The 23,543-nt window shown below is 35.5% G+C and overlaps 1 protein-coding gene across 1 annotated transcript; it reads right to left on the reverse strand.

Moving 5' to 3' along the window:
• Positions 1-119: 119 nt before the first annotated feature.
• On the reverse strand, positions 120-23,175 carry LOC107893121 (TATA-binding protein-associated factor BTAF1). Its single transcript, XM_016818042.2, is given in 28 exon segments — positions 120-612; positions 1,101-1,313; positions 1,656-1,738; positions 1,808-1,917; positions 3,098-3,147; positions 3,238-3,501; positions 3,606-3,941; positions 4,179-4,247; positions 4,332-4,824; positions 5,570-6,108; positions 10,320-10,787; positions 10,877-10,996; positions 11,085-11,525; positions 11,605-11,879; positions 11,882-12,029; positions 13,814-13,987; positions 14,224-14,464; positions 15,807-16,018; positions 16,712-16,780; positions 16,893-17,025; positions 17,186-17,795; positions 17,889-17,991; positions 19,392-19,729; positions 21,167-21,248; positions 21,348-21,402; positions 21,550-21,767; positions 22,604-22,698; positions 22,835-23,175. Coding segments are annotated over 28 exon segments (6,162 nt in total). The 5' UTR covers positions 22,887-23,175; the 3' UTR covers positions 120-441.
• Between the last annotated feature and the right edge of the window lie 368 nt (positions 23,176-23,543).

A 23,543-nucleotide genomic window follows, 5' to 3' on the forward strand; every position in this document is an offset into this window, starting at 1 on the left:
TAGATTTAAGAGAAAAGAAGGTATATACAATAATCGGCTTTACAATTCTCTTCCTGTAATTTCCGACCAACTCTTAAAATTTGGGACCAACCACTTCAATACCAGCTTCTCTCTTTTTCTTTTTCTTTTTCAACTTTTCCCCGTCTCCCTAATATGCAAACTCCAGGATAGACAAAATTTTGGCAAAAGCATCCCAAAATTTGGGTAAAAATATATTAAAAAATTGAAAGCTAAACCTAAATTTTGCCAAAATTGCAGGTCCTAATTAGATATATATATACATTCTTTTTACAGACAAGCAGCTGGCTTCAATCAGTTAGCTTTGATACGAACTGGCCGGAATCAAAGTCTAGCACGCTGTGATCCAAAAACCCGTGTGGTGCTTCAGTAATTTAATCTTTAGGCGTACCACCGCAACCCATGTCTTTAAACAGCTCAAATTCAGCTATTAAGTTTTGCTAAAAACTGGCTCAAATTGTACTCCTCAGTATATTGTGATTGATCCCAAAGCTCCTCCAAGCCACCAAGAATGGCTTTTAATCCCTTCCCTGTACCCATTAATTTCGGGTCTCCATCGATACCACTATCTGAACGTTTTGAGGCAGTAGCTCCCTGCAAGTCAAAATACATTGGTATCTGTCATCTACAAAGATCTAAAGAGAGGAGATACATTACTTGTATGCAGGTGCAAGTGTCGAATACAAAATGTGTCTTTCACAAATATGTTAAATTTATTTGAAGTTCTTATTCTTTTAGAGGGTCATTACACTGTATCCATGTCAGTATATGCACTGAATATAAGTATTTTAAGAAAAACGAAGACTTGAAGTAACTTAGAGAAGGAACATGAAAATTCAGTAGATTCCTTTTATTTCTATATATTCTATTGTCTTAGAAGAACTTAAATCTAAACCATCAAGAAAGGGGGTTTTTTTTGGGTGGGGGGGGGGGACAGCCTAATTCCTACATGTGGCCACTGTATTCAGGCAAAAGCTTACTAAAGCTTGGAAGAAATTCGGAAAAAAGAAGATAAAGAATCAAAAATAATTTGCAAATTTATCTTGTCTATCACTTGAAAAAGAAATCCAAAGTAAAAACACCTTTTTAGATGTTTCGGCAGAGGCAAATAGATCGAGCAACTGGTCAGTGTTCATGGTTTTCAAACTGGCATTCTCGGCATTGATAACAGCATTGGCAACTGATAGTTTGAACCGTTGCAGGCTCATAACTTTTTCTTCCAGGGTACCACGCATGATGAGACGGTGGACATTCACTACTTTCCGTTGGCCTAATCTATGTGCTCTGTCCATTGCCTGAAAGTGCAAATAAGCCATATATCATTAGATATCACTGATGAATAATATATATTAAGAAAAAAGAAAAACAAAACCAATTAGCAAACTTCAGCAAATGGTAAAACAATTTCAGACAATAAATGTTGAGTGCATGCATCTGTTTGAAATACCTGATAAATAATTGGCAATATATTATATGAACAAATATAGGCTGCCAATAAAAGAGGCATTTGTTTTTTGATAAAGATTAATTTGTAAAAAGTTATTGTAGAACAGTAGTAGTTGAAATGAATTTCATTGGATCATCCAACACATGAATAGCATAATATTCTGTACAAAAATATGTAATATTTAAGTTACCTGATGATCACGCATTGGATTCCAATCATGTTCCATGAAAATGAGGGTATCAGCGGAAGTCAAGTTCAGACCAAGACCACCAACTGCAAAAGAGAGCCTACAATTAAGTAAAACATCATAAAAGATTCCCTCAGCAAGAAGAAAAGTCTTACCGTGTGTTGTAAGCAGCAGGGCATCTATAGTTGGATCAGAATTGAAAGCTTTCACAATGTCAAAACGCTTTTCTGGTTCAACTGATCCATCCAGTCGTAGATATGTGACACTGTTTGATGCAAAATATTAAAATTGATAATACTTTAGAGATTTGCACAGAATAAGCACTGTATTCATAGGAAGGCAAAATAAGCTACAAACAGATGCACAAAACGAAGAAGAAAATGAAAAGATCTTGAACTTGGTTTATGGTCTTCGCATACTCTAAAAACCTCTTACAAAGCCAAGTAAAACATAAAAAAATTTACAGTTCTGCAGTTGTCAGCAATAACCTTGGCAATGCAAAGAAACATGATTTCCAACAGGTTCAGAAGAACAAAGAAGCATTGACTAAATAACCAACCTATGAGAGTTTGACACTTGTTTGAACATTCAAGATATCCCTAACTGACTTGATTTGAATAGTGCGTTCTTACAAAGCAAAAAGGGTAAAAGATACTAAAACACCAGACATCAACCTGAAAAGGGAGGACAATCGGAGGACAAGACCATATTTGATTGGATCCAACAGATGATTGCCTCACAATAGGTGTAGAGATTATATTACTCCGCAATGTTACTTGGACTATAGTGTGAGTGTCAGATACAAGTACAGTAAAATTCTTCCTGAGTTTTTCCACATATTTGAAGAATCCTTGGAGATCATATCCCCTAGGACCCCAACCCATGTGTCAGGCATAAGGTTCAGAGACTACTACCTTAAGAAAAATAAAGAGTTGGGAGCAACATAGTCTCACCACATATGTAGCAAATGCCTATGAAACCGATTAGATCCACAAGTGACTGGGAAAATAATGTATGTCCTCCATCCTATGTAAGGATGACTAAGCTAAATGGTAAAAGAAGGAATAAGCAATTGCCTTCTTGAACTACACCACATAATTAAATTAGCCAATGCAAATTGACTACAGCACAGAATAAAGACAAAGTAGGAGAAAATCTCCTTCAACACAGTTCAGCCAATCAAACCATACCTTTAAAGCCTTAAGAGCATATACCATCGGTTTATGACTAAATAATATAAATTTTGTAAATGCAAGTCAAACAAAATGAAAAGTTGATAAAGGATGGACCTTTAACGCATTAACAGCTATGAAGATTAGCAAAAAACAAATTACTTCAATAAAATTTCTTCAGTTGTGTTAAATTAATAAATAAAGAACACAAAATAGTTCCCTAAAAAGCAACAATTCTAATATTCAGCCATGCAGTGGTAATAGAAGACTCACTTCTTCATGTGGGTGTGAAACAAGTCCTTTTCAATAATATCCAGTAAAGCCTGAATGAAAACATTGTTAAAGAGGTAATTCTGAAATGAATCAAACAAGCTCAACTAGCAAGCAAGCAAGAGGGATAGGATGACCATTACTTTATGCTGAGCAAATATCAGAACTCTGTGCTGCCCAACTGTGACAGCGCCATCAGAAGCAGAAGTATCCACACCAATTCCACACTCTTCCAGAATCTCCTGAAGAGCAACTAATTTGGGAGAGTGGTGGAGTTTACGAAGTTCAGAAATGACATCTGAATTTGCTGGAAAAAGATCTGACAACTGCGATGTAAGTGACTCTGGAACCTTGTCTCCAACGACAAGCAGGGGATGGCTACAAAGTTTTAGCAAGTATTGCAATGCCTAAAAATAGCAAAAGGGATATTTACTCAGCCCATAGAAATTAGAAACTTCATGCACTGTGGGGAAAGAAATAAAGAAGAATGAAAGGAATCGAATCATTTTACCTGAAATACATGTGTAGATGCCTTTGGTGAAGTCTGCTTTGCTCCTCCTGCAACTCCAGATTCATCTGTCTTTACCATGCTTGAAATTTCTTGTTTCACATGAGAACCAGAGAACTGTTCATAAAGTAATAATTGGGCAGGGCTAAGGTCACAGTATCTGTCCTGAATGATTTTCTCTGGCAAGTCCGACAAAACCTCATCTTTTGTTCGACGAAGTAGGAAAGGCATGACCTGTTTGTGCAATGCTTCCATAGCAAGTGCCCCAGCTTCAGCATCCTTTGCAGAACATTTAGGATCTCTAGCAGCCAGCAGTGGCTTTCCGTAGGTGGCTTGGAACTGTCAAAATGACATCATATCAACAGTGTTAGATACCAAGATAACAATAATAACCACAGTTTTTAGGTAAAAGAAAACCAAATAATAGAACTTGTTAAAAGCATATCAGACAAGAAACAGTTTCCACATAACTCAGTCATCAGTGATAAGCCTTTTGAGGAAGTATCCTGAATATACATAAAGAACAAACAGCATATCTTATGTGCATGTAAAACAAGAAACCAAAGATAGAGATACCTGTCTCTCTGTTCCAAGAAATCCTGGCATTAGAAAGTCAAAAAGGGACCACAGATCCATGATATTGTTCTGAAAAATAGAAAAAGAGAAAATGAAACTTTCTCAGGATACTGGAAACTCTAATATATACAAGTAAATAGACTTTGACCTTACCTGGATGGGAGTCCCACTAAGTATTAACCTGTGCTGAGCTTTCAGCTGCTTTACTGCCAATGTTATTTTAGATTTAGCGCTTTTGATGATATGTCCTTCATCTAAAATACAGTAGTTCCAGGGAAATTGTGCAAGACACTCAGCATCCTTGCGCACCACATCATATGATGTTATAACTACATTATGCTTATCAAACTGTTCTCTCAAAGCAACACGATCCTGAACAGAACCAACATATTGAAGAGTGGATATCAGAGAAGCATCAATGTATTTTTCTATTTCAAAAGCCCAGTGTCCAACAAGGGTTGATGGACAAACAATTAAGGATGGGGGAGGATCCACATCCTTATTTGAAGCACGATACTCAGCTATCTCAGATGCTACAATTGCTGATGCTTGAAGCGTCTTTCCAAGCCCCATATCATCACACAAGATCCCGTGAAGCTTGAAACGTTTTAAAAAGGCCAACCAGTTTATACCTTCTTGTTGATACCTGAAGGCATGCAAGCAACGGTAAATAAATTATTCTAGGACTGACTACAGAAATGCTGCATTCAATTTGCAAAGCAGTATTGCACAGTGACTTCAGCTTTAAGACCTAGACTAACTAAATTAAAACAGTTGCCTTGCCGATAAGAAGAAAAATAATACATCTCAGGCAGTTGAAGAAGCATTGATCAAAAAATGCATTGCCAATTTCGAGAAGAAAACAAGTGAAGATAAAAGAAAAGATAACAAATATGTGTATGATCAGCATGCACTCCAATAATTGGCACATATAACATACCAGCCATATCAACCCCATACCCCAAACTACTTCCCAAGAGAGAAACGACCAAACAAGGTCAACTATTGTCCCCAATTCTTCTGTAGATACTTAATGTCAAATCATCAAGAAAATTTTAGACCTCCAAGAAGATACCTCTGATGCCAGATTTAACACTTCCACAGCCTAGATTCGACCTACAGTTGGTTTTCAGAAAAAGTAGGGAAAGGAGAGTAATTGATAGACCCCAGTACATTAACTTGACCAACTAAACCTCCAGCTCACACTTCAAAACTATAAATATGTGCAAATATTCCCCAGCATAGCATGCAGTTGTAGACAAGTGCAGTAAAGAGACGAAACAACACAGCAGTAAACAATAATGCATTCTTATTCAACTAAGAAAGCAGAAGCAGGGAAGGGAAAAAGAATATTAAGAAAAGTAGCAACATTAGTATAGAGACAATCATACCTCCTCAGTGTCACTTTCAATTCAGTGAACAGCTTGTAATCATCAATATGGGAATTATCAAGCAGTTGCTCCAAAAATTTTGCATCTTCTGTATTTCTAGATAAACCTTCACTCAGTCCAACAGGTGGAGGAAGGCCTCTTGCTAATGGAAGAAGAGGCACCAGGGCAGCAAAACTGCGTGTCACACTCTGTCTGACAGAATGATCACAATCACTCATACACCTAAGAAGAGGGACAACTAACAAAGGTGCATATGGAACCAGCTCCACACTCAATCCTTGAACAAGTAAAGTAATAAGCATGCCGGCACCTTGTCTGGCATGGACAGACGTCACATCCCCCAACATTGGAATGGCATTCTCAATCACAGCCCGCATTACATTTACAGTCATAGACTTGGCCATAGTCATAATACACCTGGACGCGGCCAATCTAACTGCCACATGGGAATGACTAATGCATTTAAATATGCAAGGAAGAAGCATAAGCAGTTTAGGTTTTAAGGATTCATCCAGTACTGGAGCAATAGAACGTACAACCTGACAAAAATAAATTATAGATACATGAGAAATAAATTAATCACAGATACCCACGAACACCATCGATTTCCAAGAAAAGACATACCAGAAACAAGTATCATTTTCCACCGTACATTAACTGTAGGAATATTCTGTAAATATTTTAGGAATATTTTGTAGATATTCTTTTTATTAAAATCCCTTATTTTAAGGGATCATATCTCCTATTTAGTATCTTTCCTAACTTAGAGTTTCCTAAAGTAGTGTCATAGGTTGTATATAAAAACTCTGATTTATGTTCTATTTAATACATAATACTCTGATTTCTACATGGTATCAGCTTAGGTTACGATTTCTTTTTCAACCTAGACCATGTCCGAAACTCCTTCTCCTACTTCGGAGATTACTTCAAATCCAGAAAATTTTTCTGGTTCCGATGCTCCATCAGATTCGTCTAGTCAAGGGTCTTGTGAAGGTAATCTGGTCATAAAAGATCCAGAAGGTAACCTTTCTTCTACTGCATTTTTCTCCTCCCAGTTGAATCCTAATTGGATCCTCGATTCTGGTGCTACGGATCATATGACTGGTAACAAGGCATTGTTAAGGAAAAGGGCATAGTTCAGATTAGTTCTTGTGTTGGAACCCCACAGCAAAACGGCGTTGCCGAAAGAAAAAATAGGCACCTTCTTGAAGTTACTCGTTCTCTTCTATTTACCACTAATGTTCCTAAATATTTGTGGGGGGAAGCCTTATTAACTGCCACATATTTAATCAACCGGATGCCTAGTAAGGTTTTAAAATTTCAAACGCCTCAATCTATATTTTTGCAGCACTTTCCTCATTTTAAGCCTATCTCCTCCATTCTGCCACTTAAAATTTTTGGCTGCACTGTTTTTATCCAAAATATTGCTCCTAATAAGTCCAAGTTAGATCCTAAGTCTTTAAAATGTGTATTGGTTGGGTATTCTTCACTTAAGAAGGGTTATAAATGCTATCATCCTCCTTCTAAACGATTTTTCACCACTATGGATATAACATTTTATGAGCAGGATTCCTATTTCACTCAGGCTGAAATTCAGGGGGAAACATGGAGTGATTTTCAGCCACAACAGGTATCTCCTTCTAATCTTCATTCTCAACCTTCAGAATTGCCATCTTGTTCGCCATTACCTGCAGATCTGTCACCTGTGAATGCTCCCATTGATTCTCCTGTAGTACCTATGACTAATTCACCTACACCCACTTTAAACACTCTTCCTGAAAATACACCTACTCAAATTGACAGTCTTCAAAAAACACCATCACCCAAACAGCTTCGTGTCTACACAAGAAAAAGAAGACATATCCCTGAGACTGTTTTGCAATCTGATTCTTGCCGAGAATTGGATTTGGGTCCAGCTGCCGAAATGGAAGAAGAAATCAGTAAGTCCACTACTCTAGATGACTTTCCTATTGCTATTAGAAAAGGGGTTAGACAGTGCACCAAGCATCCTATTGAAAAATTTACTGGTTATAATTCATTGATGCCGTCTTTTCAAGCATTTACAGCAACTTTGGATAAAGAACAGGTTCCCACAAGCATAGCTGAAGCTCTAAAGGATCCAAAATGGAGAAGGGCTGTTGAAGAGGAAATTTGTGCACTAGAGAAAAATGCTACTTGGACAATTACAGACCTTCCTCAAGGAAAAAAGGCTGTCGGCTGTAAATGGATCTTTGCTGTAAAGTATAACTCCAATGGCAGTATCCAACGATACAAAGCTAGACTAGTGGCCAGAGGTTTCACGCAAACATATGGGATAGACTTCACAGAAACTTTTGCGCCTGTGGCAAAGCTTAACACTATTCGAGTACTCCTAAGTTTGGCTGTAAATTGCGATTGGAAATTACACCAACTTGATGTAAAAAACGCATTTCTTAATGGCAAGCTTGAGGAAGAAGTCTATATGCAATTGCCACCTGGCTTAAAGTCTATTGAAGGTAGCAACAAGGTTTGCAAGCTCAACAAGTCTCTATACGGGTTAAAACAATCACCCAGAGCTTGGTTCGAGAGGTTCACTAAAGTCATTCTTCAAAATGGCTACAAGCAGTCCCTTGCCGATCATACGCTTTTCATCAAGGTAACTTCTACAAATAAGAAAGCTATCCTAATTGTGTATGTGGATGACATCATTCTTACTGGAGATGATGAGGAAGAGATTAGCAATTTGAAGAAGTTGTTAAACAGGGAATTCGAAACCAAGGACTTGGGAAAGCTAAGGTATTTCCTAGGAATGGAGGTGGCAAGATCAAAAGAAGGACTTGTGATCAACCAGAGAAAGTATGTACTAGATTTACTCAAAGAAACTGGTTTTCTTGGCTGTAAGCCGGCTGATACACCAATGGAGGCAAACTTGAGATTCAATAAAGAAGATGAGTCCTTAGTAGACAGAGAGAAATTTCAAAGGTTAGTTGGGAAACTAATCTACTTATCCTTGACAAGGCCAGATATAGCTTTTCCCGTAAATGTGATAAGTCAACACATGACTAATCCTACTAAAGAGCATATGGCAGCAGCAAATAGAATTCTCAAGTACTTGAAGAAAACTCCAGGACACGGCTTAATGTTTAAGAAGACACAAGACAGAACTGTTAAGATTTTTACAGACTCTAGTTGGGCTGGAGATCTCACTGAAAGAAGATCCACTAGTGGGTACTGCACTTTTGTTTGGGGTAACCTTACAACTTGGAGAAGTAAGAAACAATCTGTTGTTTCAAGAAGTAGTGCTGAAGCTGAATTTAGAGCACTAGCTTTGGGGATATGCGAAGGAATTTGGCTACTTAAATTACTAAAAGAACTTGGCACAAATCAGGAGGATCACTTTGAAGTTTTGTGTGATAATCAATCTGCCATTCAGATTGCCAAGAACCCAGTTCAACATGACCGAACAAAGCATGTTGAAATTGATAGGCATTTTATTGCTGATCAAGTCAACAAAAAGACAGCCACTCTTTCTTACATTCCTTCAGAAGGACAGATTGCAGACATTCTTACCAAGGCTTTGCCAAAACCTGTGTTCAATAAATTCCTATTCAAGCTGGGATTATACAATGTATATTCTCCAGCTTGAGGGGGAGTGTAGGAATATTCTGTAAATATTTTAGGAATATTTTGTAGATATTCTTTTTATTAAAATCCCTTATTTTAAGGGATCATATCTCCTATTTAGTATCTTTCCTAACTTAGAGTTTCCTAAAGTAGTGTCATAGGTTGTATATAAAAACTCTGATTTATGTTCTATTTAATACATAATACTCTGATTTCTACATTAACAGAGAGAAATAATGTACCTACAGCATTCTGTATGGGAAGAGTGATGGGTCCAAGTTATTATGATGATTATGCTGTTTTCCCACAATCAACATTAACCAGTTAAAAAAGAAGTCAATGACACTAAAACCACTAATTCCAGAGAACTGAAAACCCAAGTCTGAATTATTCCTTCCTCTTCTGATACTATGAACTTAGGAAACTAATGTCACCATGAAATAAAACAATGTAAAGGAGGTGATTATCATTACATACAGAGATCCATTAGTTATGGTCACATCTGCTTCCACCAGATGGGCTGATCTAACCCAGATGTATTTCACTCATTTCTTTCAGATGCATTTTTTTTTTTTGTTAAATTTAAGAGCAACTTAGATTTTGTTTCCAAAAGTTAAACGAGAAGACAAAAAATGGCAAAAGAGAATTAAAAACCAGGATCTAAATCCAGTGCCATTGAGCACTATCATTAAAGAATATCTAGCTTATGCACTTTAGAAATTCAACATACTTTGAGCCAATTATGCCACCAAGTTTCACATAATAAGTTAACTAATCTAGAGATGCATGCATGAGTTGGGGTGTTCCTCAGGGAGGAGGGGGCAAGGGCCTTGGCCCCCTTGGTTAAGCGGAATATTATCATTTTTTAGCCCCTCCCAATTATCAGGTAATCAATTTCAGCCCTTCTTAAACAAAAATTTTACCTTTGGCCCCCCAAATTTTAAAATTTTATTTCAGCCCCCCTCCCCCCCCCCCCAATTACCAATTTACTGACTTTGCCCATGTGTGAATTTGTATTTTTTTTTTTTGGGGGGGGGGGGATTACACCAAAAACAAAGTCTAACAAGCCATATCAACGCTGTCAATCAACATAACAGGAAGAAATTTTCGGAAGAAGAAATTAAGAAAAATCAAGGAAGATAATGACCTGGATATTATTAATCAAGATCTGAGGATCTTTGACAGATTCAACAGCCTGCACAATTTGATGATCTTCTGAAGGACTGCTAGGCAAAAGAACTTCAGTAATGCAATCCCAGACTTTGGGAAGCTTCTCAAACAATGTAGGACCAAACTTCTCACATAAATGTCTCAATGCTAGTTCTGACCCTCTTCTGCTAATAAAACCTTCCACTTTTGATCGATCTTCAGCACCAGCTAGCATGTGAACCTTTGATTTTGGTTTTCCCGTACTAGTACCAAAGGAGAGGAAATCCTGGTCATCAATAATCTCCATGGAATTGATAACTGCAGCTTGAGGAGTCTCAGAAGGATCTGAGCACGTCAAACTACAAATATTCTTTATTAACTTATCATTTGGGCTGGGCTTGCGAGCAATGCAATGATAAATAAGTTCAGCAAGTGCCTCTGCTGCCTTTTGTTGCAGTATTTCCTCCTAAACAATGTATGAGAAATATATCAGAACCAAATCTAATTTTCTGTCACCAAAAACAAAAAACAAAAATATCATCTTAAAAATAATACCTGTTCTCTTTTAATTGAGGCCATTAAAGGCAAAATTATAGGATTAAGTCGTGCAGGAAGCTCTGACATCCAGACAACAGCGGCAGCAACCAAAGAGGTCACTGTAACATGCAAATTACTCTGGGCGGAAAAACAATTTATTGAATTGTCAAGAAAATCAATGTATAGACTACCATATCACAACAGTAAAATTGAATCACAAACAAACCTGAACACATTTTAAATAGCCTGAAGTTGCTATAAGGCGTTGTTTTGCTGACTCTATATCATCAATATTCCTTTTCATTGATTCATTCTCAGCATTATCACTAGATAATAACGACAATTTTGATGCAAAACTGATCGCCTCATCCACAGTTACACTTTCAACGTTAACTTTCATAGTTGACAATATATCCACAAACATGCCAGATGATTCAACAGCATGTAGTAATTGACTAGCTTCATTGCGCATCTTAGCAAATGTCCTTGACAGCTCAGCATAAGGTAGAACTGAATCTTTAGTAGGGAATGCAGGGTCAGAACATGCTAGCAAATCCAACAACCATTTTCTAAGATGATCTGGAAAAGAATGTATAATTTCCTGGTTTCCTGATGAATCCCTGCTTTTGATCTCTTTGAACCAAGAAATAAGAACCACAGATGCCACCTGAGAAAAAATGAAAAATAATTGACAAATAGAAGATATGACAGAGCAATTTTTCCTGCTGCACATAATTAGAAGCTACCTGTCTTTGAACTCCAGACAAGGAGGTAAGTGCATTCCACAGTGGATCAACTACATACTGCAGAGAATTTGCCTGCAACTTGGATGCAAATATCCCCAATGCTGAAGCAGTAATGACTCTAGTATTAGTCACAGACATTTCTGCATCAGCACCGACAATTATCTTCACTAAGTTGGAAGAAGTATCCCCATTATTTTCCTGAGAAACAGCTCCTCTCACAGAATCCAATCCAGTAGTTCCATAAGATTCATTCTCAAGCTTCACAGCTTTCATTTAGCTGCTGCTTTATGGTGACTCTTTCGAGGAAGAGCAACCGGCCAAAACATTTTTGTAGCATCTAATGTTGAACCATAAGAAGTAGTTGCAAGTTCAATCCAAGATGACATAAAGGATGCTGCGGCAACTTCCAAGTCCCCAACTGGGCACTAGAATCATTAAGAAAAACATGTTTTAGAACAACGCAGGAGGTAGAAATAGCCCAGTAAATAGGATGCAGACAAAAGGTCTAACACAAAAATTAAGCACAGTTCAGAATCCCAACCCCAACAAAAAGGGGGGAAAAGCATATCCCTAATTCAATATCACTCTACTAGTCAGTTCAAAAGCTTGAAAAAGACACTTCTCCATCACCAAAAAGAAAACGACAAATCTAGCCAGCATAGACCAAATATTATCTCTGATGATTATTTTGATTTCTGACAATAGAGGATAACTAAAAAGGTGCTAAAGCAACAGGAAAAAATTTCTGAAACTAAAGTTGAAGTCTAACGGAGTACAGTGAGCAAGGCCTCCTAAGCTGCTTGGAATAAGCTCAGAATCTAAAGGATATAAATGTATTTTACTTATAATGTCCTTTCTCTTCTGATAAGCAGTGTCTAGGATATTTGCATATGTAAGTTTCATGACACCGGTGTTGCCAAGAAAATTTTCTGTAATAAAAGTAAACTCGCCCAAGGAAAATGCTAGAAAAGCTCCAAAAGGAAGTTTAGCCTAAACTGCTTGGAAACAGCTTCAACAAAAATGACATGTTTTCTGTTGATTGGAAATTAGCAATGGCTTTTATTGGCACCAAACACCTAATGAGCTGTTTTGTGATGGATTTCACCTCATCACAGAGTATGTAACAATATAGCCAAGGTCTTTTGATGTCAAACATGATTTAGCTTTGACGATTGCTATTAATGCTTTAATTGCTCACCAATGCTTGCCTAGATTCACCAAAACAAGCAAATTTCATAGCTTTTTATTCAGCTCTGCAGTACATCTATGAGATTTCTACCCCAATCCCATTTCAGGAAAACAAAATCTAGTCCAACTCAGTTAATATCTATGCACTTTTTTTTTCCAACAGGAGAAATTTCGTGCATAATTTTGCATGTACTCAATATCGACCAGTAAACAGACAGGCAGTGTATCAAAGATCCATTTCATATGTTTTCAACTGTAAACATGTATGCAACAATATAGAAATAGGCATTGGCACCAATGGTTTATGAAAGGAACAAAAATAGGATTCTTTCCATGGTTTGACTCATTGCTTTTTTTTATTGCGATAAGTCGCAACAACAGCACTCACTACACCCATTTCCTCACCCAGCTAATTCAGTGATCACTTGAATCTCTCAACTGAAAAAGGTTCATACTTATCTCTTGAAACTTCAGCTAAAACACAATAAAACGAGGCTAGAATAGTGAGTTTAGGTACCCTGGACTCTAAAACAAAGAGCAAGTTCACCTATGGTGACAAGGAAAAGAGAAATGACTTGTAATAAAAGTTCCTAACGTGAGAACAAAATAAAACATTAAAATAAGAGTCTATAACAGAACATTAAAAAAAGGGTACTCATATCTGAATTGGTCAAACTATAGGATTTCACATGCATTGACCCCTTCAAGCTTCAAGAATCCAATTACATTGCACCGCAAAGGAAAAAATGAGCATGACACAGTCAAAAACAGAAGATCCAAAAAAGAAATTTCTAAATCTACCCCTTCTGGTACAAACATAAGTTAATACAACTGAGATGAAAAACTGAAACAGAAGAATCAATTTACCATTCAAAAGAACAAAAAGAACATATACCATACTATAAACATTGAAACAGGCCGTGACTTATTTTCATATTATAGTGAATTATTAAAGAATAAGAACTGAGTAAATAAAAAGAAAGCATGAAATTGCAACTTCTGATCATTTCTAGTGAAATACCTGCACAAGCAATCTCCATACCCTCTCAGAACACTGAAGAATTTCCTCATTGGATTCTAGGAGCAGGTTCTGGAATACAATCCTCAGGGTATCACCCAGAATAAAAGATGGCCAAAAGGAACTACCAGAAGGCTCAGAAATGCTCCTTTTATATCCAGCTTCAAGAAGTCTCTCCTACAAAATAAAAATTTCAAGTTAATAATCCTTCAAAGAGTATGCAAATATTTATATTTAAAAACTTTGCAAGCAAATACATATCCCTAAATTGGAAACATGCATGAGGCATGCCCAAACTAGATAATCCTAATAACCCAAATATGAAGCCAGCTAGTCAAATAATAATAGTTTTGTGTTTTGAAAAAATTTACGAGAGATACTCAAAAATTAAACACTGTAGACAAGCAGTTTACCAAAGTAAGGATTGCTGAGTGTCGAACTGATGTAATACTGTGCCTCATGAAGGGCCATAATCGTGGTGCCAACATAGACAACATATATGGATTTTCCTGCAAATCTTTCGCTTCTCCAACCTCGTCAACATCAACTACTTCATTTAGATCAAAATTCTGCTTCTCTTTAGCTGTTGATGTCCCAAACATCTTGGGCATCATATCTTCTTGGGAGTATATTTCAGCCAACAGATTCATAACACTGCAACAATAATATTCATGAAAAGGAGTAAAACAGGGTTCCACAATCTCCTCCAGACCTTACTGCTAAATCTAAACTACTATACAACTACATGAAAAAGTCATATTCAAATGAGTGAGACAATATCAAAGATTGCAATTATTTTTTCACACCATGCATTAAACTAAGTGCTTTTGTTAAAAAAATTAGCTGAAGAAAACACTTAAGGAACAGACAAGGCATGACATGGAACAAACTTAACTGAAATATTAAAGAAAGAAAATAAACCATACATAGCACATTTTCTCAATTCTGTTTAACTGCATAACAGTAACCAAAAGCAATGCTGAAAACACCCTTAATCTAACAGTTCACATTCAGTTTGAGAGATTCCTCTTATCCCTTTTCTTTCTTTGTTTATTTAAGCATGCACTTGCAGATCTTGTCTTTTTGACTCAAATGTTCTGTGTATTTAAACACAATTGAGAACATAAGCTCTGTATTATCATTTTCTTTAATTAATATTTCTATTTTTTTAGTTCTGAAGATTGTAGAAATATGTAAATGCTGGTTGCCATACATTTCCAGAATGCACTTGCAGATTCATTTGGAGTTAAGAATGAATACAACAGCCAGCAGGCCCTGAGCAGTGTATAACACGTTTCAACCTTTTATCATTTTTTAATCATTCACTTTCTCGACCCTGAATGCTACTACTGTCTTATTAAAAACTCTTGGATGGAATTGTAGAGGTTTGGAGAATTTGAGAATTTTCAAAGGGTCTGCCTCTTTAGTTGAAAATTAGTAAAATGTAAAGTCAGCAGTAAAAAAAAAATAAAAGGTAGATTTTTTGTGTGCATATAAATCATATCAGCTAGAATCTCATTGCTTCATAATTGACAGGCTCAAATGCAGTATTTAGTCAAGATATTGCATTTTCAGTTTAGAATCCTGATAACCTTTTCCTTAAGAGCAAATGTTTTCAAATGTTTCTAATGACAAAAACCAGTCATTTCTTACAAGTCCTAGACAAGTTCAATAAAAAAAACACCTGCAGTTGCAATGCAACTCTGCAGCCAGGTAATGCATGGAAAAGACGCCTTCCAAAGGATTACACTTACAGCCACAAATTGTACATATGAGAATTGAATACTAAGAATATATTAAAAGTACTCCAGAAGTTTAAGGTTTTGCAATGTATCATTTCTAACTTCAAAAAAATTTTCATCAGGAAATGCAAAATTAGTATAGCATATAGAATTAGTGCATCGACTCAAAAAGGTTACATTAGGTTCTATTCCCCCCACATTACAAAGAATTTGATGTAATTTTTTAGTAAACAAGAAAATGTGAAAATATTTACCTGCTAGTGGATGGACTAAGGTCATCCAAATCAAGTAGTATATCCCAAAGCAGCATAACAATTGAATGCAGTGATTGACCTTTTAAGGCAACAATAGCATCTGCAGCAGGTATCAAAGCATCTGCAGCCACAGCTCGTACATCATCATCAGGGTCCTCCAATCCAGCTTTACAAGCAGGAAGAACATAGCCAAGCAAATCTTGCAGCATCTCCTAGAATGCACAATGGATTGTGATAACAAAGTTAATGAAAAGGTCAAATTGAAAAAGAAAATCCAACTTGAATAAAAACCTCACACATTGCGTTTAAAACACAGCATATCAAAAGAGACTATGCAGATGGATGGGCTATGATAACAAAAATCCTACTAAAACATAGTCTAATAAAATGAAACTGACCATAAGTCATGACAAGTGAACTACATGGAACACAAAATCCAATAATAGAAAATATTAAGTGCCTATTACCATTTCATCTATTTTCCCCCAGTCTCGGTACTATAGAAATGAGACAGGATTTTGTTACTTCAGTTGAAACACATTGATAATTTGTGACCTTGCAACTTCATTTATTAACAGATTAGAGAGCACCGCTAGCAAAGGCTAATTATTCTAGAGAAACAGTTATGAACATTTCATTTATTAATAAAAGATCAGGCAAAACTGCTTCCAAAGGATAATTTAGATAGACAACAGTTATTTCCCAGAAAATATAGAATTTACATAGTTAAGAGTATTGCTTTCAAAGGCTAATAATTATAGAAAAACAGTTGTAGAAGTTGATTTATTAAAAGATCAGGTAACACTCCTTCCAAACACTAATTATGATCAACAATTGTTGCATAAGATATTGAATTTGCATACTTAGAAGAGGCAAAAGAGTACTGAAGACAACAAATTCCTTACCTGTCGAACAGCAACCAAGTACTTAATACCCAAAAGGCTTCCATGACGAATTTCCCATTCTGGCCTACGCTGAACAAAGAAGGACGACAAAATAAAAACCACCATACAAACGGTAAGAATGGAGCACCTACAGCCTTCACTAAAATCAAGGATATTGACCAAGAGCTTATCAGGTCTTTACCTGCATTTGCAACAAGACATTCAATGTTTCATGAACTAATGAAGGGTGCATGTACTTAAAAGTAGCACCTAATGCTTGTGCACAAGTTTCTCGTACTGGAGCAACAACCTGATCAGATACGTAGTCTCCGAAACTGCAGGAGAAAGATATAAAACAATAAACATAAGGTCATAATTTCTTAAACAAACACCAATTTCTCATCCACTAATGTTAAAAGTGTACTAAATAAATCGCAATTTTTCATCAAATGAAACCAATTATATAACTAGCGACACAGAGGAAACAAGGCATACCGGTCTAGTGATAGCACACACAAGAAGCGAACTGCACAGTCCTGAAGAAATTCACAATTCTTAAGCCAGGAATGCCTGGCTAGCTTAACTAAGTTGATAAGTTCGCAATTTTCAGGTAGATCTTTTAACACATCTGAATTTGCAAATGCACCCTTATCTTCATAGTAACTTTTTGGCTCTTCCACTACAACGGCTTCTTTAGACTGGTACATCACATCATTGTCATAAAATTCAGTCTCCATCTTCATAGAACTAATATCATGTTGACCGTTAAACTGCCCTGAGGGAAAGGTCCACGCACTATCCTCAATCTTAATTGCAACATCAAAGCCACCATGCTGGTCTGCAGAGGGGACTTTGTCCAACACCAGAAATGGTTCATCTTCAATCTTTGGCTTCTTCAGATTTGGCTCCAATTCATCTGGTGAAACTTGCATATTCAAATCAATTTCTCTCTCTCTCTTAATTTTACTTGGATATTCTATATCTTTTACTTCAAGAAACAGCGCATCATCTGAGTTCAAGTCAGGCAAATATACTCCGGCAGAACCACCATGATGTGTTAAAATTTCTCTCAAAGCCATAACACTACCATGGCGAATCTCCCAAACTGATAAAAACACAGTCAAAAAAACTATCATCAGATTAGAAAGTAAAAAATGAGTAATATAACTCCTGAAGTTCATAAAAAAAAAATGCTAACCAGGATCAAACATATCAAGAATGAGTTGTTCGACAAAACTACGGAAAGGCCAACGGCCGTCCCCATCATGATCAGAGCTGTCTTCATCAGTAACAGCATCAAACTACACATAAAGCCAAGATTATTTGCTAAGCATGGTAGCTTAAAACAGAAGCAACACAGAAGAAGCCATTTATCTCTTTGAAAATTAAATGACGAAGAAAATACCTCATAAATCCTTTTTGTAACCTTACAAACTAAACCAGTCTTATAACAAGGAAATTCCAAATTTTTACCCTAACCAACAATGGTACCTAACATCAACTATCCGATAGTTTGCTGGTTTAGTTAAGGTTTTTCATCTTTATTAACTTTTGATCTTGTAGCTGCAACAGGGTATAACAAAGAGATGGAGCAACATAGCTGCAAGCTACATTTGCCAGCCTTTTAACAGAGAAATTCCAATTTTTACACAAAACAATGGTCATTTGTAAAATCAACTGTCTGATAATTTTCTGGTATAAGGCTAGAAAGCAAAGGCTTTCTATCTTGATAACCATTTTATCTTAATAACTGCAACAGGGTGCAGCAATTTTACTCCAATTGGCTGATCCCATTTCTCCAAACATCAACCTATTCAACAATTAATCCTTTCCATCGATAAAGAATGCCCTTTTGACTTGACTCAAGAGACACCAACCACTTTTACTCTAAACAAGATTTAAGGACATTCTCATGAATTTACAGACATGTTGCTTGCACACAGTAAGTTTTATGCATTAAATCATAACTGAAGGATGAATAAGTTATCTAGCAAATATCGCAAAAATTCACAAATACACAAGATAAATGTGCACAGAAGTTCTAGAACAATGAGAAAGAATGGTTGAGTAATAGTGGTGGTGAGACGGAGAAAAGATGAATAAGCATTTAAGTTTTCCAAAGTAAGTCATGCTTACTGTAGGGGTAAGCCTCAAACCATGAAATTCATTCTAAAAGCAGATTAATGTTAAAATAATTAATTTAAGCAAAAGGTTTATTACTCCTACAACTTCTGGTTAAGTAAAGCAAATGTAAACTTGCAAATATTTGTTCATAAAATTTTTGTCACTGCAGATATTTATATTTTCATGTAGTAACAAAAAAAGATCAAACAGATTGTTCAAGTTCTTTCATATTTTTTTATTCATTTCTTTGAATCCTAAATAATTTAACAAAAAATATATATTTCTATATAAAAACCCTATATATACATATCAAAAAATTGAAACTAGTTCCTGGACCTTAATGTCAAAGCAATCAAATAACAAATAAATCCTAACTCTAGAATTTCAGAGTTGTCACATGTGCTGTAAGCAAAGAAAGAAAAGGACTTCCGTTATGTCTATTAAACAAAAAATGGTGTAGTACTAAACTGATATAAAGTTTGGCATTCAACATAAATAAATAAAACATTAGATTTAACTATTAGAAACTCCCGGACCAACACTATGAATGTATATGCGAAGTCAGATATTCAAATACCTTACTCGAACCTAATGGATCAGGACATGCTCCTCTTGGAGTTGATACATTATGAGCAGGTGATAACTCTGTATCTCCATCATCAGACCAGCCTTTTGCTTGATCTTTCGAATTTATTTTAGCTTTTCGCTTTAACATATTCAACTCCCTAGCACTTGGCCTTCTTTTAGAAATAACATTAGGTACCATACGTGAAACAAATTGCTGGATGTTATTTACAGATGGTGGCGTGTAAAATCTATTATCTAACCCATTTCCTTGGTGGTATTTGTGAACTACAAGGTCCTCATCTCTAATCATATCACCGACATCCATGAACTGCTCACACATATCCAAACCTGCCCATAACAACCAAGTCTGATGTAAGGAAACCACATAATGGGAAGTATAACAAACCAAACTCAGTAGACTCTCATGAACGCAATAAAGGAGAAGATTGAAGATAAAAATAAAAATAAAAAAAGTCACATAAGCAAACCAAATTAACCATTTCTGAAGTAAAAAATATAACACTATAAGAAAGGGTAAACTGCCACAAATTACAAAAAAGAAAGAAATGTAAAGATAAAAATGCATGTATAAGTGTCAAACCCACAGCAGAAAGTCCTACTCTTTACACCACCAACCTTCCTTGGTCATTTATTTCACAGGAACTGGATACAGTTGCAGCATAGGCTTTGTTTATGGCTTTATGCTCATAAAAAATTGCACTTTCAACATGTTTTGGACATAAAAAGTTCATTTACTTTTGGATTTTTTTCCATAAGGAAATTGAAGCCACTTGACAGCAACCTTCAGAGGGAAAATGACCCCCCCCCCTAAATTCTCATTTTGACATATGTTAGCATTAGAATATGGGAGTATCAGGTCCCACCCACAAATTCCATCTTATATCACATTTAAAGTTTTAAAAGGGCAAAGCATATGAAAGATTAAAGGTATAGCAAGATCAACAAAGTTTTCAATGGTCAAAACGAATTTCTATATGATTAGTTTTAGGCAGAAATTAATAGTGATATGTTTTACTCTACTTCCAAACAAAAGACGTTGAATCTATAACTGGAACCTACAGGGCACCAATCTATCAATGGTCCTCGGTATCTTAGTTAATATTAAGCAATTTTGTTAACTTCAGGCTAAGGACCGATTTAAACAACTTCATCTAAATGGAACCTAATTGAAGACTTCCAATATTAAAAACACAATTCAAAAGTTTCCAAGTTCTGGAAGTAACATAATCAACATTTCCTACTTAGATTACAGTTAAGCGTAGAATAACTGGCATATATAGAAATTGTATACAACAAATCTCAACTTATTCCATGCAGTGGACTTTTGCCAAGCAAGCTTAGACACATGTATGTACATCAGTCATACTGTGTACTGATACCATATCACTAAAGAAATATCTGCCAAGATTGTTTCAATTCCAAGCCAAATATATTTCGGTTTGACACATTTTAAACCTAAAGATCATAAAGGGAAAACAGAATGATAATCCACTAGTTCATAAACGCTAGCCAATGTACAGATGAATGGAAACAAAAAAATCAATCATTCAAACTTACAAAGTAGCTCAAAATTTTGACCTCCTAACGACATTGCCAACTTTTCCCCTAATGGAATCATCTCATACAAACTTCTTTCCCATTAATTTTCTCATAAATTACACGCACATCTTTCTATTACCATACAGTAATAAACCGAAAGTCAAACGCAATAAAAATCTGAAAGTATTATTACCGCATAATAAACCCATAAAAAAAGGTACTAACCTAGACGTCTTTTTAGGTTCTGTTTTTGGCGAGCCAATCTCTCTTTAGGATTCTTTAAGTTATCATTCGCAATATCATACTCCTGTGTTCGAAACGTTTCAGTGTTATCGTTAGCACAGAAAATATAACGTGATAAAAGATACTTGGGCTAAATTCTTCAAATAAAATGGAGATAATTAACCTGTCCACCTGAGGCCAACAACGCACCAAACTCCAACACCTTGTTGATGTCAAAGCTGTTAAAAGAATTATACAAAGAAATGTCACTAAAACAAGAAAACTAGATATTGTATAGAAAAATCCATACTTAGAAAGATGCAAACTGAAATCCATGACAAGTGATATTTTTAAATCATAAAGTTCTGGTAAATCTGATAAACAACCTTCTAAATGAAACACCTGATACAATTTTAGAATGTAACTCAGGTGATACCACCACATCTTTGACATTAGCAGATACCCCAGCCCCAGTCATCTTTGCTCCAACAGAAGAGAATAAATCAGCCAGAGAAGTGTGCTTAACATTTTGAGCAATAGCCCCTATGGCATGAGCAGCAGCAACCCTCGTTTCCCAATTTTTACTGTGAAGATACGAAGAAACCTAATTGCAACAAACAATGGTGTTCAGATAGATGTTAAAAATAATAAAAAGAACATGAAGGAGAAAAAAAACGTTGAAACACATAATTAGAAAATTTGAACTTCACAGAATAATTAGGTAAAATAATCAAAACAATGCTTAGGCCAACCACTCTACCAATTAGTAAACACAGAGACTTGAGCACAACTCAAAAAATTAACTCAATTGTACAGCATTCTAAATACACAACACCAAGTAAAATACATTTAAGATAAAATTTGACCAAGTATCTTAAAGTACAGTGCCGATGATTTTTCTAGGTTGATAAAAATGAATAATTTCATAGAATACTGCAATGCAACAATTTGAAATATCAATGTTTAACAAATTCACGGTTTAGAAAGCACAATCACAATTGCAAGTGCCAAAAAACCAAAACATGGAGAGGTATAAAATTTATGCATTGAAAAATATTGTTCTCCTCTGATGTTCTTGGAACAAAAGAACATCGTAGCGTAAATTCCTCATGATCCTAATTTAGCAGAGTTCACTACCACACCCCCTAACGAGCTTATTCTTCCTTATGTATGGAACAAAATAAAATGTAAAGGCTTCCCTGAAATCTTGGGTCAAAAAATGAAAACAACTAATCATTAAAAGAAAGAACTGATTGCAGTACATTAATATGAAAACAAAAAAATAGGGAAATATAGTGTCTTTTTTTCTTCCTCAATATAACAGGCTGCAAAATTAGCCAAATAAAAAACCATGAAAACTCACTAATCAGACTGAATTAATAGCTAAGAATGCATAAAAATAAATAAAAAATAAAAAAACAGAAAATTTGAAACCAGTACCTTCTTGAGAAGAGAACTCAAATCCTGCGGATGCGATTTGGCGATATCACCAATCTGCCGCGCTGCAGTGAATCTCGTCGCTTGCGTTGAACCAGCTTTTTAAAAACAAAATGAGTCAAAGAAACCAAAACGAAATGCTTCTTGAATTTCGCAAATTTCAAATCAGATCCAAATGAAAAAAAATTGAAATTAAATTGTTCTAAAAACAAATTTTAAAAGAAAAAAGGATACTGTCCAACAGAGTGAGTAAACGATTGAGACGCGAGGATTGTTGCTGAGCCATATAACTGAAACTCTCGTCGGATTATATAATTCGTCAGTAATTCTTCGGCATCGTCTTCGATCATTCAATTTGAAAATGAAAAAAAAATACAGAGGTAATTCTTCGCTTGTTGAAAACAAAAAAAAAACGTTGAAAGAAGGGAACTGTTGAATTCGACGTCGTTTTTTTCTCTTTTTTTCTGTTGAATCTGTTTGGCTTTCGTTTTCTGGCACTGGTTTTCTTCTATTCTGTATATAATTTTTTATATATTCGAGATTTGGTGATAAACGATAAGAGAATGGAAGAAAGAGAAAAAGGGATAGATGGGTAAAGTTAGGGTTACCCATAAAACGACGGCGTTTGCATGAGTCTTAGGAAGAAGAGAATGGCGTTGCTGGTTTTTTTTTTTTTAATTTGTCAAAGGGTAGTGTAATTTTTTAAATTTTAAATTTAATTTTTATATTTTAATTTGGACACATTAAATTTCTTAATTTTTTATTTAAAAAATTAAATCCCTCTATCTAATTTCGCAATTACAAATGTTCATATGGCAATTTTAAAAAAGTTAAAATAATATTTTAACCTTAAATGTTCACAATTTTTGTTGATTTGATTATTATTTCTTTTTTCGTAATAACAGTGAGGGGATAATACCTTAGACTAAGAAGTGCCAAAAGC

Source organism: Gossypium hirsutum, chromosome A13, assembly GCF_007990345.1.
Source record: "Gossypium hirsutum isolate 1008001.06 chromosome A13, Gossypium_hirsutum_v2.1, whole genome shotgun sequence".
NCBI classification, from domain to species: domain Eukaryota; kingdom Viridiplantae; phylum Streptophyta; class Magnoliopsida; order Malvales; family Malvaceae; genus Gossypium; species Gossypium hirsutum.